Source organism: Falco punctatus (genome assembly GCF_963210335.1).
Source record: "Falco punctatus genome assembly, chromosome: 5".
Taxonomy (NCBI): domain Eukaryota; kingdom Metazoa; phylum Chordata; class Aves; order Falconiformes; family Falconidae; genus Falco; species Falco punctatus.
The window spans coordinates 68,135,532-68,154,185 of record NC_137584.1 but is presented as its reverse complement, the minus strand read 5'-3'; the positions used below and the strand labels follow the sequence as shown (position 1 = coordinate 68,154,185).

General features: G+C 38.0%; 1 protein-coding gene across 1 annotated transcript in view; it reads right to left on the bottom strand.

The window, feature by feature from the left end:
* Positions 1 to 3,156: 3,156 nt before the first annotated feature.
* PREP (prolyl endopeptidase) overlaps positions 3,157 to 18,654 on the bottom strand; it is a 113,887-nt gene continuing 98,389 nt past the window's right edge. Inside the window, exons 12-15 of the mRNA XM_080389847.1 lie at positions 17,003 to 17,097; positions 13,748 to 13,879; positions 8,799 to 8,955; positions 3,157 to 6,453 (exon numbers count right to left, since the gene is read on the bottom strand). Coding sequence (XP_080245973.1) covers positions 6,159 to 6,453; positions 8,799 to 8,955; positions 13,748 to 13,879; positions 17,003 to 17,097 — 679 coding nt within the window. The 3' untranslated portion in view covers positions 3,157 to 6,158. The remainder of the gene's footprint in view (positions 6,454 to 8,798; positions 8,956 to 13,747; positions 13,880 to 17,002; positions 17,098 to 18,654) is intronic.

Sequence of the window (18,654 nt, the reverse complement as noted above, 5' to 3'; positions counted from 1 at the left end):
TGTGAGAGGAGGATGTTTTCCAGTTTGTCCTTGGCAGCCAAAGCTTTGCGGGAGGATAACCACATTGCAAATAAGGGGGAATTTCAAGAACTTTGGCTTTTAGGCATTTTGAATGATGGGTGCTCTTGCAAAGATGAGATTTGGATCTGCACTTCCTCAAAGTTCAAGGCGGTCCGAGCACCTCCCTCTAATCAGGAAAAGTAATCCCTTTAATTTCAAAATACAGCTAGAGGTTTCCCAAGCTCTGTGATTTCCAGGCAGTGATCATGAATGTTTATTTCATTTTTTTACTGTAATGCAGTTTTCCTAGTACCTGTGTCTACCTAGTGAAACACAAAATTAAAGGTAAACCATACAAGAGCTGAAGCTTGGGGTCCCTGTGAATGGACTGAGGTCTACAGCTTCATGCCATTAATGATGAAAACACATTTTTCATACTGAGAAGCTTTAAACTAAGTAAAACAGCAATTTCAGCAGCCGAATGTTAATTATTAACACTAAATATATGAAGTAGGAAGTATTTAACAGCTTGGCCCAGCTACTGAAATAGATACCTGCACACAACGACATTTCAAAGCTTGTTCTACTACAGCAGAGCTTCCTTTGAAATATAATACTACCAGAAAACATATTCTGTTGAGAAATGAGTTTCATTTGAAACAACCAGAAGACACTAAGTATTGTTCATCTCCTCCTGTTACCACTCCAAAGGGTTCTGAATAGTGAAATGCCCAAGCCCTTGACTCAGTCTTTCCCAGGAAGGAAACAACAGTCCACATTACAGCACTTTGTCACTTGCTGTCAAAATGACATGCTGTTGTTGCACACCAGAAATGGCCTAAAAGCAGAAAGCAGCACAGAAAGCAGTTTTTCACCAGCTAAGCATTCTCATCCAAACTTCTAAAAAATTGCCTTAACTGGTTTATAACTAATGAATAAATTCCTCTGTTACTCAGCATGCTCATGGTTGTTCAACGACTGCTAGGTGGCAAAGCAAACATTATTTTTTTCACTGTTGCTCTTGTCTTCTGACACTTTCAAAGTTCCACAGGAGAAGATACTTGATGGCATCACTGAAATGCAATATATCTCAATGCTCATCTGTTCTTCTACTGAGGAGATGTCAGAGGTTAAGTGCAACTCTTCACAGGGAAAGAAAAGCAGCATGAAAACGATGCTAAGAACTAAATGGAATCACCACCTATGAGTTCAGGTGCCCCTGCTGAATTAAGCATTTCATGCAGCTCAACCTACAGCTGGTCTGTAGCTTCTTACATTCGTACTACATGTGTGCAATCTTACATTTGTACTACAACCTTGTTTCCTAAAAGCAGGAAATTCCACCCTACTCCATGTCTGGGGGAACGCTTATTTTGGAACTCACACAGTGAATGCTCATCCAGTCTCCTGAAGAACTGAAAGGGTCAAGTCAATATGAATACTAAAACATTATGCCCTTTCTATTGCTTTTCTTCCGCTTATTTCCCCAGTATTTTGACAGTGATGCCAAGATGAAAATGATAGGTAATATTTTGGGCCTAATATTGCCCTGTTACAGGTTACAGACAAATATCTAATTTAATGTTTCAGTTAGCACTATCAGATACCTACTTAATATGCATGTTATTCAAAATAGTATGCCCACCCACCCCCCCTTTAAGGGGTTCAAGAATAATGCCTCCTTCCTTTTTGCACACAGAAAGCCTGATGTACAAACTGTAGTCTGAGCAGCATGTGGCAGGCTAGAAATGTCGCATTTGCAGAGACACCATCCATCCACTGACTCCAGCTCTCATGCAGCATCTGCTGCGGAAGCTGGAAACATTTAGTGAAAATCACCACAAACTGACTCTTGCCATTCAGACTTCCGACATTTACCTTGCCCTGCTATGTGTTAGGGCATGAGCACCAAGTTTGTTCCTTGCCTCTGTTACTCCTGCTAGCAAAGCAGAGTGACGTCTGCAGAACAGAGATTTTCACTGACATGTTGTTGCTCAACTTTCGTTTTAAATGTTGAATTTTCAGTTAATCTTCTTATGGAAAATTAGAAGAAATGGCCAAATCACAGTCCTCCTAGTCCAGAACTTCAGTTTATTTCTGCCGATGCCAGTAACTTCCACTGAGGGACTCAGTCACCTCTGCCATAAATAAACTGAAGACATGAGCTTATTCAGAAATTGCTATTCAGGAATAATGTTATCTTGAGGACACACCTTGGTTATCCTCAGAGACATGAGAATTGGAAGGCTAGTCCACCTCCCCCTCCTGCAAGGGCAAGGGGAAAATAAAGCCAGAGGAATGCTTTTTCTTTTCCTGGCATACAATATAGTAAGGCAGAAGTAATTAAAAGAACATTTGGAGAAATGAAGTTGCCAAACCTGGCTGTTCAAACAGCATGGACTATTCGAACCCCGAGAGGTCTGCACAAAGAGGCAATTGCACAAAAGCTGTCCACTGAAGATTTTCAAAGCAGAAGAACTTGGCAGAAAATTGGGTTGTTGCTCATTAGTTTGGCTCCCAAGTCCCTCCCTCAGCCTCATCCCCTAAATCCTATTTGGCTTGGAAAACCCCTTTCACAGGAGAGGCTGTCAGGAAGAGTCTATAAGCAGATCCTGACTCTATAAGCAGGCAATCCTGAGGGGCTACCTCAGGCTAAAAATAAACAAATGACCTGACAACTTAGATATTTGAGAACTGTTGCTGCCATATCAAATCCAAAAGTACTGATGCTCATGTTTCTACCTTCCTACAGACAGATGGCAAAGTACAGTGAAGTCAAGAAAATCCTGGCCAAACAGGAGAAGTCCTAGGTGCCAGGAACAGGTGTCTCCCAACTCTGTCTTGAGCATCCTTTACGCTTACATACCAGCTGCCCTCCCTTCACCCTTAGGTCTTGGTGATTATATTGCTGGGGAGGGTGCAGCACCTATGTGAAGTCATTATCTTTTTTTTTTTTTTTTTTAGCTACCAAAATGTAAATTAACTCCAATGCAAAGGAATTCAAATATCTTTCTACAGAGCTTGAAGACTCTTCCGCTTTTAAAAATACTTCTCACCTTTTTCACATAAATAAATTCTGATGCAAATGTGTTTTCATGGGAGCAAAGGCAACTACGGTATCTTTACATTATGTGTGAAGAGTATCAGAAGCAGCAATATGTAAAAAGTTCATTTATTTCCACTTAAAAACAGATTTTGTTTCATGCAACATAAGCCTCTTACAGGACTTTATGATAAAGATTTTTCTGGTTTTGATCTTGGCACAAAACATTGGTATCTATTTTTCTAAGAAACATGATTTTGAAAAAGCAGATAGTTGTGAGGAGGTTACCTTGCCCAGCTAGTGAATTTTGCTTCATGTACTGGAAATAAAAGGATACAGAGCCTCTTCATAAAATAGTGTTTCCACTGCAGAGAAAAGAAGTTAACCTTGAAACCAGACTAACAGAGATTTCATTATGTTTTATACAGCAGAAATGGTTTGGCTCCAGGTCTATTTAATCACCCTGGTCAGGGTTGGAAGGGACCTCTGGAGAACATCTAGTCTGACCCTCTGCTAAAGTGGGTTTACCTTTACCTAGAGGATGTTGCACAGATTTGCATCCAGGTGGGTTCTGAATGCGTCCAGAGAAGGAGACTCCATAGCCTCTCTGGGCAGCCCATTACAATACAAAAGCATTACTTGTGCAGAGTTAATTACAGATTCCAGTTGGAGCATGTCCCCTTCTGCACCGAAAGAAGCAATTCAGCTAGTAGGACTGCTTTGCAACATCACTTTTTTGGCACCTGAATCATAGACTTGGCATACCTGATTAAGATCAATTAAAAAGTCAACATTAAGACTCCGTTACATACAGAAAATGCTTTCCCAATAAAGATACCAGCATTCTGCAAAGGATACTCTTTAACACTTCTTATTTTGTGAGCAGCATCTCCAGCAAGCTAGCTCCCCCTTGAATACTGTTGATTGCCACTCAAAGAGAAATGTTTGTTTCCAAACTCCCCACATTACGGGTCACCTGCCTCAGTATTGAACCATTCAGGTAACCCAGCTTCAGGAGGAAAAGGAATGATTTTTAACCTGTGCCAGAAGTTTTGTGTTTGAGCAGCTGGAGAAGGCGGCTAAGCATTTTTAGGAACAAAGACCTGGAGAGATGATTGAGGTGTCTGTGCCCAAGCCTTTGCAATTCAATGCACCAACACAGTGCAGCAATATTTCATGAACACCTGACGACCATTATTTTCCACACACCTTATCCTACAAAGCTCTCATCTCAGAGGTAAAGCTCTGCCCTCACGATGGGAACTGTAACATTCAAGAAAAGCCCAGATGCCGCAGCTGTGAGGTGTTGCAAGTGGAGGTGGCACGGTTTTATGTGCTTTGTTTCTGCCATGCAGGGACTCTGTTGAAAATTCCCAAATGATCACAGAAGGCAGTTCATATTCCTCTAGGAAAATGGGGATGCTGAACCTGAATCCTGTTTTCATAGCCTGGAGGGAAAAAACCCCAACTCTCCCTCAACTCCCCATTTTGATTGTTTAATTCAATGCTGTGATTAGAATGCATCAGTCCATAAAGTACCTGGTAAAACTGTAATGCCCATGGACCACAAATAAATCCTAGATCACATACAGGTTTTAGGTGTGGTATTTCATAGGAAAGCAGAAACCTTCCCCCTCTCTTTTCTTTTTCAACTCCTAAAATCAAATTGCACACAGTAAGGGCCTGGGAGGGATGATCTTTCCTGGATTGCTGAGGGAATAAGCAGAAACCCCAGAGCATGAGAGAAACACAGGAGTGAATCTGGTACAAATTTATTTTTAATTTTGCTGCTGTTTACAGCAGCCTACTCTTCTTTTAAACACCACTCCCTCCTTTTCCTGTGCTGAGACGCTACTTAGAAATGAAACCCTTGAGCCCAGAGTTAAAATACAGGCTTTAGGGTATAAGCATGAATATAATGACAAGCATGATTCTGGAAGAATCTATCAGCTTATCCAAAACTGAGAGCAGCAGGGTTTTCTGGAGGGGAACAAAGATTAATAATAATTGATAAAATACTTCTTTGCTCTGCAAAATCAAACTGTAATTGCTGCAGTGCATCAGAGTTCAGACAGCTAGTAGGCAAATACTCACATTCACTTTGTAACCTAGATGGGAAAGATATGAAATGGCAGTTAAAATACTGTGCCTGTGTCAAGTCATTAGGGAGTCTGACTATGAGCTCCTGTTCTGCAACCAGAACTAGGTTACATACTTATGTTCAGACTTTGGCTTGTTAGAGAACATGCTGTCAAAGGCATCAGGAAAAACTGAACTTGAACAATCTGGACAAAGCTGTGGTTTTGGACTGGGTCTTTTTGTTGTTTTTCTTTTTTTTTTTTTTCCCCTTCTTTTTTTAAGTCAATGTCTGGTCTACTCTTCAGAAATATTGAAGAGCTAACAGCAGGCAGGTTGTTGAAGAGTATCTTCATAGCTTGACTGAGATTACAGTGAGAATCTAAGAATTCTTCCATTTTCTCTTTCATGTAGAAATAAATGGCAGAAGAGAAAACTGGTGATATTTTGAAGTCTCTTTGGAAAGAAAAAACAATTTAGCAACATCATTATTATAGACTGTAACACACCCATGAACAGTATGTAATACAAGCTTTTAAATAATATTTGACTTAATTACCCAGATTACTGTTTCTTCAGTATTTCATGGTTAGCACTGAACACCTTCAATTTACATTCTTAAATGAGTTCCTGTGTAAATAAAGTATGCTCAGAGTTCTTGTATGTGGACAGTACTTACATTTAATTACAGATGATCTGGATATGTTTATAGGTGCAAAATACATTAAAATTGTTTACAGGAAATAACCTCAACTAGCACTAACTCTGGAATCTAAACGTTCACATCAGCACCAACAGTAGCTTAGCTATTTATTGGAACATGCTTTTTAAAATGCCCTTTGGAACGCATTAGAAAAGAAATTCAAAGAAATGCCAAAAAGAGGGAAGCACAGAAGATCAAAACTCCATAGCAGGCCGGATCAATAAAATATTAAACTGCAGTTTTTAAATGTAAGTACTACACCAAGTAGTAGTCTGGTTGGTCTTAAATGGTGTCAAAGCCCTTGTTTTCTAAAGGAGACAACAATAAGCATTTTGCCTATTCAATCCAATCAAGATTTAGGCATCGTGCTATAAAAGCAAACATATCTGACACTTCTTCTATAACTTTAGCAGTTGGCTTTCCTGCTCCATGCCCAGCCTTGGTGTCAACATGGATGAGGAGTGGATTGGTTTGTTTACGGCTTCGGCCCACAACATACTGCAGAGTAGCGATAAACTTCAGTGAATGTAGAGGGACCACACGATCATCGTGGTCTGCTGTGAGAAGCAGCGTAGAGGGATACTGGATGCCATCTTCTTCTGGTAGTTTGACATTGTGAAGTGGAGAGTACCTGAGAAGAGCACACAAATGTTTACATATTTTTTCCTTAATGCCCGGCAAGAAGGTCCTCTCCTACTGAAATGGTCACAGTGGCATTTAATAGCACTCAGAATACTACAGTTCTCAGTTGCCTAAATCAGAATTGCACTACTGGCAACTGATTCGTGGTAGTGGCCACAGATCTCTGGCTCTCAAATATGAAGCGAGTAAATTCCTTTAATTTCAGAGAGGCATATGCATACATCTCACAGAAATGCCAAAAATAACAGGAATAGGCAACAGGGAAGCTGCAGCAAAAGCTATCAGGTCCATAGCAGGATCCATCCTGCTGGGAAACAGGGACATCCAGACTTTTTCCCAGCATACATATGTAGTCCAGGTCTGCAGGCGGATGGCTTCTTCCTGTGCAAATTTGGAAACAGTCTCTGATGGTAAGCCACAAGGGCTGCAGAGTTATTAAATTTGCTCCCTCCAATATTCAGGCTGCCTTTGAACACACATGTACTCTGAAGGAACACCATGCAGGAAACTGAAAGGAGAAGTGTAAGCTTTCCCACTTTCAATAGATGACCTTGATTCCTATTTTTGAGCAATGAATAATCTAACTTTCAAAATTTGTTTTCTTTGCAGGAACATTTACATCTTAGCCACTGTAACATAACATAAAAGGTGTATCTACGTACCTCAACACAAAGTACTCTCTAGCATCAGAAATTAAACATAATAGTAAATCAGAAAGAATTCCATCTAAACATTTCATACTTTGTTTAGACAAAACTACACCTAGGAAGAATGTTACATTCTTCGAATCAAGAGTAGGATATTATTTTTTCCCCTATTTCCTGACAGGAAATACAGAAGGAAATTTTCCTTTATTTTTGAATGAACTTCCTGCTCAGAGGAGTACCCAGCAAGTTAAGTCCAAATTATTTTTAAGAACATGTGACAATATTTGAATGTCTAACCTCACGGATTCCTGGCTTCCTCATTTTAATCTAAGGAACAATGTAAGTGAATTTGCAGATGATTACATTTTTGGGAAGAAGTTAAATGATAGTCACTGCATGCCACTCTATTTGCCTTATGTATTTTTGGGGTATCTGTAACGGCAGCATCTAAGCAACATTACATATATATCTTCCTATATCTGATAAGCAATTGCCAGCTGCTGAAAAAGAAGCAAAGAAATATTTTAGGTATTGCCATATAAGATGTTTCTAAAATTATGTAAGTATGTGTGTAAGTAGGTATGGAGTGACTCCTTCCTATGAATGCATTTCTCCTAATCATGGTATGAATTTAAAACTTTGCTTCTACTTTACCTCTTCAGAATATCTGAATTCACAGATGTGCAGGCGAGTTTCAGTGCCCAAAGTCATGAAGATTATTTGGATCATTTTTATAACAGTTAATCTTTTATCTGTTATCTATTGATAAAATATGAATTATGAAATTTGTTAATTGTTTTGTGCACTATATTTACAATAACGTTTGCCACTGAAGGACAGCTGGAGGTTCTGAAACAATCTAATTACAATGGGCCCAACTGATCATCTAGTACTGGGACCTGACACTGATGATAATTTTTTTTAAAAATAAATGCTTTAGATCAAGTTGGAGTTCAGTGTACTTGTAGCACAGGTACTTTTTAATATCTAAACACTCTATTAAATTTCAGACCAGCCAAATTAAGTGTGTCTGAAGCATTCTCCTGGAATGTCAATCTTCATTATTAAAGGAATACAAATGCAGTAACAGAAGACAAAGTTCCAGAAAAGTATTTTTAAATGATGGCACTTATTCAAACACACTCATTATTAGCTATATCCAGTGTGCAGAGCATTTCTGTTCATACACAGCTGTCTCTCTTGTCTCTCTCTCTCTTTTTTCAAAATAATCTTTCCAGACCTCTCAGAAAGGAGTTAATAAATAAATTAATATCCTGTTATGGTCTACTACCATTCAATTCCTACAAATAAATCCCATCCACGTTGTATAACATAATTCACAAAGGTGACTGTCTCTCCCTCATCATAAATACACAATTTATGTAGTGGTTCACTTCAGAACATTCTGTTGTGACAGCTTAAAGGAGTCATTATTCAGGAAGAAAACCTTATGAGTTATTAAAGCTGCTAGTAGAACAAGGTCTTTGAAAAGACGACTATTTGTCTCAACAGGGCTTTGAAGATAGTCTTTCACACAAAACTGAGTTGTAAGGAAATGCTCAACTCCCCAAATCCAGTGTGGGAAAGGATGGCATAATTCTTAGACTAGATAATTGATCATAACAACCTGAAACTGTTGAGCAGACTACACATTTTAACAACCACAGAAGTATTTAAAGGCACTTACTTGCATAGCCATTCAAACTGCTCTTTACAGTCGGAGCAACCGTAGTCAGTGGTCCAAGCATGGCCAATGGTGTACTTGTGGAACTTGAGCATGTCCATCACTCCCACTTGGGCAATAGCACACCCAAATAGGTCGGGGCGCTGATTAGCACAGGCAGCTTTGACAGGAAAACAGCTCTATTAGTATTCATATCTTAAACAATTAAGCTCAGCAGTGAAAGGTCCAATGCTAGTTCACAAAAGACCAACTTCCAAAAAGCTGTCTTTTATAAACACAAAGTTTCTTTGGAAAAAAAAAAAAAAAAAAAAGAGAAGAAAAAAAAAGTTAAACTGTTCAGTTAAACCAATGTGAGAAGAAACATAGATCACCATATAATACTTGGAGCCAAAAACCTTCAGTATAAAACACTGGATATAAACCCAGCTGCACTGGAAGAAGATTGCCAGTGGAAAGAAAGCCAAATAGACTTTTAAGTAAAACTGAAAGCAAATACACAAACGGAAAAATTGTAATTCCCAAAGATGGTATGTTCAAAAGAGCTTAAGAGCTATTTCCCTGTTCCTCACACACCAAACATGCTGTTCTTTGAAAACTGCCTTCCAAACTAGCAAACTGGGTTTCACGGAGAAATGCACTTTTAAAATATGTGAGCTTTAGTATTACTGAATTGACATTTCTAAACCATTCACTGTCTAGACTTTTAGAATTAGTATCAACCAGGAAGAGAGCACTAAGGAGCAAAAGCACTCCATTTATTAATGAAAGTTCTCTTCCATAATTACTATGCAAATCCCTATGAAAAGAGTTTTGATAAAAGCAGATTACTACAAAATCAGAGGAATAACCTCATCTTCATAAAGCAAATTACTATTGTATTTTCTTCTTTTATGATTTCCATCTTCCTACCACTGGAAGGGATAATTTCTTTAAGAATAATGCTTGCCTCATATATTTTAAAAATAACTGCAGCAGGCCCATCTAGCTTAGTGTTCAGTTTATAAGAGTGCCAACTGGCAGGTGCTCTGGGAAAAGGTGTTAAGCAAATACTAGGAGGTACTTCCTGTACATTATCAGCTTTTGAACTAGCTGTTTAGGTTTTCCCCGAGCTGGAGTTATCTCCAACCATCTTGTTAAAAAGAGCCATCAAAACACATATCCTCTGTAAGAACATCTACTTCCTTTCTTAATATGTATTCACCTAGTGTTCATCATATCCTGTAGCAAGAAGTTCTTCAATTACAATTTCTGTTGCTTGATTTATATCTATTACCTGCTGATTTTACTAATTCCCCTGCTTTTTTTTTAATTTTAAGAAATATGAGCACTGAGATTTTTACATAACTATTACAATGGATCCTATAATACCTTTCTGAATTCAGAGCTAATCACTATGCATTCACACATAGGTAAACTCTTTCCCAAATTCTTGTATCTCCTTATTTTTGTCCACTGTGAAAATGGATCGTTTATTCCCATTCTCCGCCTCCTGCTAACCAGGACATTGCTATGACATAAACTTGCTTCCAGCTCAGCAAAAACTTTTCCACATAGCCTTATGCAAGAGACTTTGTCAAAAGCTTTTGAAAATCCAAGAATAACTCCTTACCTAGACCACTGTTACAAGCACCGTACGCTGCCTGACTCCTTCAAATAGCTCTAATAGATTTTCAAGATATAACTTCAGCCTGCAAAATTTTTCCTTGTATGTAAGCTATTATTTTGCCTATTAGAGAAATCAGATGTACTCATCTGCAATTTGTGGATCACCATGAACCATTCAAAAATTGGCATTACATTTGCCCCCTTCTGTTCCTCAGCTATTCAGGCTTAGTAGCCTGCAGTTTCATACTGGAGTCCACTTAGGATCTTGCATGTGCACCATCTGGTCCTGGCAACACACTCCTTTTTATTTGATCGATTTATTCCCAAAACCTTTTCTGCTGATGCTTCAGCTTGAGTCAGGTCCTCAGAGTATTCCCCATGAAGAGAGAACTCCCCACGCTCCTCAGGAGGGAACATCAACAGAAATAGACCATTTATGTTGTTCTGCTCTGCCATTACCTTTCTTCAGTGCTCCTTTTACACCTCACTAACCTCTAAGTCCCACAGACCCTCTGGCCAGCTTCCTGCTTCTGATGTACATAGAAAACTTGCATTGCTAATCTTTATACTGGAAGCAATTTGTCACCAGTATCCCGTGGTTGGTCAGTCCCCATCAAGAAATTATGCTCCACCCTCTTTTCTCCATTTGAATGCCATTTCTATATTCTGAAGGATGCGATTTTACTTCTAGTCATCTCTGATAGGTGACTATGCTAACCCTTCCTGGGTCCTTTCTAAGCCACTTTCATAAGGTATATGTAGTGCCTTCAATAGCTGCCATGTCAAAGCTCATTATCTTTTAACTAAAGCTTTCAATCAGAACCCTCCCCTTCGTGTTATTTGCTTTTATGAACATAAATTATATTCCAGTAGGAAGAAAAGCTAAACCAGCTATCATAACATTTAATTTTAGTACTCTATTGCAGAGTGTCTCTTGAAACACTGTGTGTTGCTCAGGGTTTTATGAAAAATTGCTGCTCCTAGTTCCCTAAATAGTTATTTCAGTAAGAAATCACTTATGGAGACACTTACCCATTCCCACTGCACCCCTTTAATTAGCCATAATATTTAATTATACGCATTAATAAACTAACCTGGAACAACAATTTATTCATTAATTTTACTCCTCTGCACATAGTTGAGCTTTAAAATTCAGTACAGAAGCAAGATTTCAAAACCTCAGAACTGTTGGTCTAAGCAAACACGAGAGGTCAAACACTGCGTTTCATGAAGGAGGTTTTCAGCTCACAGCTGTGCTGCTCTGCTCAGCTTGGGGATCACACTGCAGGACAAGGAAGTCTTGTGTTGCAGTTGAATGAGGCAAGAGCTCAGGGCTCTGCACTCCTCAGAGACACCTCCTGTTAGTCTGACTAAAAGGAAACAGTATTTTGCAAGTGTGACAATACTCTGCGTTGTCAGGTTTTTCTTCAATAAATGAGAAGTGAGAAAATCTGGCAGTGGGTCCTCCTTGCACCTAAAGTGCAAGTTATGCTCTCTAGTGTTGCATGAACAACTGTTGCAAAATTTAGTTCTGCTTTGATGCAAAGGCACTTACAAGAATTTCCTAAATTCACCTAATTCTACCCAGTCAAGAAAAATCCCTATCTGGCTCACCAAGAGTATGGAAATCCAGCTGGATTGTAATTCATCTGCAAGTGCAAAGGAAGCTTTCTAACAACAGATTTTCCAGAGCAGGGAGGTCTATATTCCCAAAACTTGCCTCCTACTGGAGTGATATACAGTCTGCAGATGTCATTCTCTTTCCCTTACCTAAACAAAGAGCGCGGCTGACTTATTCAGCCATAAACACAGGTTATTATGTTGGGTAGGATGAATCTCATCCTGACTGAAACTGAAGTCCATGTAACCATAAAATAGTATTTTCAGAAGCTATATAACATGTTGAAAGTTAACTGCATTTCCAAATATGTATTTATGCTCACATAAAATTTACTTGTGCAATGCTTGCACTCCCAACAGTGTGCAAACCCTTTAATCCTTTACCATATTCATCCATTTCTATTGATGCTCTTATTTACAACGCACAAATAACTCCTGTCACCTGTAACAGAGAAGCATATAAGCAGAAAGCAAAATCACAACCTTACATGTATTTGTTATTTCTCTTTAAAACTAAGAATGTATGAATAGCCAAGATCTGCATAACCTCAAATCCTTTTTCCTGTGCTGGCTGCTAGTTCACTGGAAAATAAAATAAAACCAATAGAGCCAGTATTCAGCAGCAGACAAATAGGGAGGAGTATAAAAAGAAGAACAAGCAAAGAGTGGTGGGCCTAATAAATCTGCTCATTTTCTATAAATCAGTGATTTATGAACTTGAAATACTTATTTTTTCTTCTCACATGACTAGCTCAATTGGATCATACTGTCGCATGCCTTTCATGCTGTTTAAAAAAACATACAAACAAACCCCGGTATTATTCATTTCTGTTTGCTTCTCCTGTCAAAATTAAACAAAATCACTTTTTCTTCTACTGCTTTCAGATACATGGATTCAATCAGAAATAAATTTTGTAGCTTTTTAAATACTGCTTAGACTATGAGACAATTTTGTGACAAATTTTCCTGTTTAAGAGGAGGCTGTTAATTTCCTTGAATTTAAGAACACACAAAACAGTGAATCGTACATATGTGTGAACAAGATGCATTTGTAACAAAGTGCTACATTTACACAGTCTCTCAAAAGCTCATGACTTTTTCAAGTAGCTGTACTTGTATTTTATGTTTCTCACCGAAGACATTGATGATGTTATTTGTGGTCAAGTTTTAACTAAATATTTAACTTAACAGTGAAAGTAGAGTCCCTGAAAATTACATGTCCCTGAACAGAGGCTTTAAACTCAAAACTGTCAAGTTTTCATTTTCTCTCCAAGAACAACAATGCATGACTACAGAAAGAGTGAACGAGAAACTCTGATGAAGGATTGCACGACACGGGATTCTAGCTTACACTTTAGACCACATCAAGTTTCCTGATAATTTCTGTTTCTTCAGTAATTATTTTGTAACGGTTAGCCCTAAAGAAAAATAAAAACCCCAATTTTTTTTTAAAGCATTCTTACTGTGTGTTTCTACTACAGGGTTAGCTCTACCACATAAGACAGTAATTATAATTATGGCTTTTAACAGTCAGCTTTTGCTAGAGCCTGCAGAATCCCAATGTCCTATGCAAACAGCATACAAAATAGCATTGTATATATTTTAACATCTGGTATATATTAATGCATTGACATGCTGGCAGCTTTTGAAAAGGGTCTCAGAAATTTTTGTCTGGTTAGTTTGATAAACTCAGAACCAAACCCAGGAAATATATGAGCAGTTCTTACCAACTAAAAGGCCCCCATTTGAGCCTCCATTAATAGTCAGCTTCTTTGGAGATGTGTAGCCTTCCTTGATGAGGTATTTGGCAGCACACTGAAAGTCATCAAAGCAGTTTTGTTTGTTGGCCAAGATACCACCTAGCACACAAATAAAAAAAAATCAATTGATGTCATAAAATCCATTTGATACCATCTCTTCAGAAAAACATGTCTGCAAAAATACCTGGGAACAATTCCAGTTTCATGAACATTTTAATAATTGATGCAGCCAGAAAGACAGCAAAAATGAAAGATTCTTTCAACACAGAGACGGTGTAAGATGGTTCTGTCAATAACTAATGCTTTCAGAAACTCTGAATAATACATACCTATACCATGGAGTGAGTGCCAGGTAATGTTTCTAACCAGTAAAATTAAAGCTAAAAGCTTTGCATTGCAAAATACATACAAAATGACCACATACAATCCACTTGAGGTTTGATCTAATGGGACTTTATCAGCATTAAACTCAGTGACAGTTTCTTAAGGCAATAAAGCTTCAGCTTATAAAATAAGCTATATAAAATAAGTACTTCTAATTTCCTGGACACAGAATATGTGGCTGGTAATTTACTTTTTTTTCTATTATTCGTTTTCAAATCAGATGATATATACCTACAGACAACAAGGGACTTCAGAGTTACATCTTGGTTTGAAATTTTATTAATTAACTATCAGTATGGAAATGCTTAATATTCTGCCATCCTGCTGAACAAAATTCCAAATGTGATCAGATATATGAGGACTAAATCATGACTGAAAATGTAGGTTCAGATGACATCGTTGGTAAGACTTCCAGTTCTCAAAACAAAAAATCTGCAGGGTGGGATAGGGAAGGAAAAGAATAGTTTTCCCTACAATCTCTCAACTATTTGAGCAGAAGATTATCAGCCTAGGGAATTTACAGCTGACCAAATCTCATAATCATCCCATTTTAGATGCTTGTTTGGCAAGAGACTAAAACTGGCTTCTCCTTGAAGGTTATTCTACCTTAAGACCTGGTATGTTCTTTCTCAGGCAATTAAATGCTAGTAAGAAATAGGAAGTAGGAAGAAAATCCTCATATTCCTGTAGCGAAGTCTGTGGCCCAGCCAGGTAAGAGGGGCTCAGTGCATGCAGAAGTGGAACTGCAGTTCCTTCTACTTTGTTTAAAAGCTGGGTGTTTATTGTAAGTGAATTGCCGTTTCCACTATTGTCCAGGAACCCCCAGGACAATTAATTCTACCCTAAAATAAGTGAGATGAGCTATAACCTGGAGGTGTCTCTTTATCTTCATTGTCCATCCAGTGATCCTAGACACCCAGTTTACACTGGATGATTAATTTCTATGTTGCAATAGTTTGGTAAGATAATTCTGACATTTAGTCATACAGATCTTGTAGAACTGGGACCAGTACATTTTTTATTTTTTTATTTTTTAACAAATACACACCATTCTCATATTAACAAGACCACTGAAGAGAGACATACTGGGACAATGAAAAAGCCTTCAAATGTGTGGTAATAAAGGAGAAATAAATCTTACTCTTTGCTTAACATTCTGGTCTGAGGTAAGGTCAAAATCCTATCTATACCATGAAAACTAAGTAAACAGACTTCTGTAATTGCTTCTGGAATTAACAAAGAACAGATACATATATTATTATTATACTGCAACAAAAGACCTGGGTCAAAATTAAGCAGGAAATAGGTGGACCACAGAAGCATTATTATATTAAGACAAATTTTATTAAAAACTACTACAAACCAATAAGCAAATTAAACTTAACGTAAGTATACTTCATCTGTAGCAATAACAGCCTGTCTCTGCAAGCATATATATATTCTATTTATAAAACTATTATAAATTTAACTCAATTGTGAGGAAATGACCCAGACAAAAAGTTACTGCAGATTAAACAGTAAAACCAAAATTTAACGATCTGGGAATACCGTTTTGTTTGTATTATGGATTACTCCCATGGCAAACTGCTGCACCACAAACACCACTGTTTTGGTGCATTTGCCTTGCTGACACCATCTCCAGCAACTTATCCACCATATTCTTGGGATATGAATATGATGTCACCATTAAATAATGATGGGTATGTTACAGAGATAAGTAGGACTTTTTCCAGCTTTTTCCTCTGGTGAAGGGATGCAGAAAATTGTCAACAATAAGGCAAGTGGACAAAGACAATCAAAGGATTAAGACAAATATTGGATGGGAAAAACATTGAGAGAAACATATCAAAGGTATTCAGAAAAGGGGAAGAGACTGACAGGGTTTTGTAGTGAATGACTTGGTTTCCCTGCAGCACAAAACTCAGCTTAAAAAAACCGGTCAAATGCCAGCATACAAGAAGCTGGACCCCCTAAGAGAGTGTGGACCAGATGATGTTATGCCATCAACAAACAGCACTTGTGGAGCAGATTGTTTTCATATGAACTTCAACCACAGAATCACAGAACCATTTAGGCTGGAACAGACCTTTAAGATCATCAAGTCCAACCATTAACATAGTACGGTCAAGTCCACCACTAAACCATGTCCCTAAGCACCACATCTGCCTCCAGGGATGGTGACTCAACCACCTCCCTTGAACAGCCTGTTCCAATGCTTGACAACCCTTTTGGTGAAGAAATTTTTCCAATCGCATTCACTAAAAATAAAAAAGGGTTTATTCATAAATTGTGCAAAAACAATCTGGAAAAGTTACATTCTGAACACAAAAGTACACACCTTCTCTAAGGTTCTGCAAATGTTTTGAGGTTTTCTGTGTGACACCAAGAGTGTCTACATAGTGCTGTTGTCTTGGGGATCTAGAATTGTGGGGCCATGTGCACCTGTCAATACTGAAAAAGGTATGTAAAAGCAAGCAAGGTCTCCTGCAATACAGACAAACATTTTTTGGAAGATCAGTTCGAGATTAATAGCTGCATTTTCAAATCTGAAGTCTCGGGAACTTGACCTTGCTTTAAAAGCCCATAATAATTCTCTTGGAAAATACTGTGTTTGTGCAAAACTATTTTTATAGGTTGCAAAAACTGAAACAATCTAATGAAAACCATCAGATAACACTGGACAATGTACAGATCCAATATATGAGTAAGAAAAAAATTACTTTTCTACAGAATAAGTAAAATGCAAAAGAAGAAATGAGTAGGGAAGAGGGAGTGAAAATAAAATGTAATTTTCATTGCTAAACTTGCAGGTTTGTTCCTCTACTTGGACTGATTTACCTTTGTGCCAGGTCTCTCCATATTCACCACCACCCCTTATGTTTGCCACTGCTAGAACACCTCCTAGGTGTCGCACAAAAATAAGTCTTGACACACTGAAAAAGCAAACAGATAGAGGATTATTTTTCGTTTCCAGTTTTTGTATCCCTACCACTTTTACAAAAATACTTTTGAGGGAAAGATCTCTCCCAAAATCAATGATGAAATTGTGAATGAAGCCTCCCTTGACAGCCAACCTGAGTAGCCAGGCTTTTTTCAATGATTATCCATGGAAATGAAAACCTCTGCAGGCTTGGCAGAGGAAGGAACTAGTGCTGGTCCATTCTTCTTCCTCCTTTAGTTCTGCACTTCAGAGGAGAGTGGCCAGTGGTTCTGCCTAACAGAAGACCCCCCAAGATATGTCACCATTATTTTTTATTGTATTCAAAGCCTTTGGCGTAGGGACTTCAAGCTATGCAGTACCACTGGACTCCCATAGCTTTCTGAACTGTTCCTCTTCCATTGGTCCTCCCCTTTTTCAGATAGGAAAGGAAGGCTTAGCCCAAATGAAGAAAGCAAAAAATTAAGACTTAAGATCAGTGCTTGATCTTTGTTTATGAACAGGTATTTTCAACTTCTGCTTAATGTACTTATTTTTGGACCTTTATAAAACTGTGTTTGCAAAGAAAACTTCTGCTTCTACCATTGTTTTTTGCCAGGCAGGGCCTGCAGTCAAGTTCTGGTCAATCCCCTTCTTATTTTTCCACCTGCATTGCCAAATAAAAAACAAATAGTAAAAACCAAAATTAATAGTTCTGCTTTCCCTAGTATCTCTAGAACCTGGGTGAAAGCTAAAGTACTGTAATTTTTTTTAAAATGCCAAACTGCAGAAGCATCAAAGGTATTGCTATATTTTTAAAAGGAACAGAAGTAATTTGAATCATATTTAACAATTAAGAGAAATGGATCTCTGATCTGTTGATGCAGTAGCTTAACATAGTAGATGCTGCAGACGGCAAATCACATGTATGGCAGAGACCAGTAAAACATTAAAATTTAATCTCAACAAGACTTTTTTTTCCCCTCCAGCAGGTTTAAATTTCTTATTTACTTGAAATCTTTGCTCATGCAAGAAACCAATGCCTGCAGAACTTAATCCTATCCAACCACAAAAGCAAGGATTGGGCCTTTTCACCTTTAAGTCCCTCTACTGCTTATCAGAAATGTCTTGAAAGACAGTAGCCCTACAGTGTGTCTCACATGGATGTAGTATCAAAACAAGTAAATTCTTCATACCTCCCAAAGCAATTATCTATGTACTAGCACTTTTCTTGAGAGTATATACCAAGGATTAGGGAAACAAAAAGAAAAGCAGAAGGATAACTGATAAAAGATTCCTGTATTTTCATAATCCATCAAAGGAAAAACTTTCCACCTAGGCTGGTTATCTGTGGCCATCAGATGGTTCAGGAGGCATGAATTATCTCTGCCTCTGTAAAATCGATTCTGAAGTCCATCACTGTGAATTGTATTTTCCTTAGATTGCAGCAACATGTTCATCAGATGCAAGGTGGATATTCTATAAGCACACTGTGCAAAAGTCAAAGAGCATTATTCTGTCAAACTCCAGGATGCCTAATTTCAACAGGCTGCTACACAGCTAATGTGGAGTA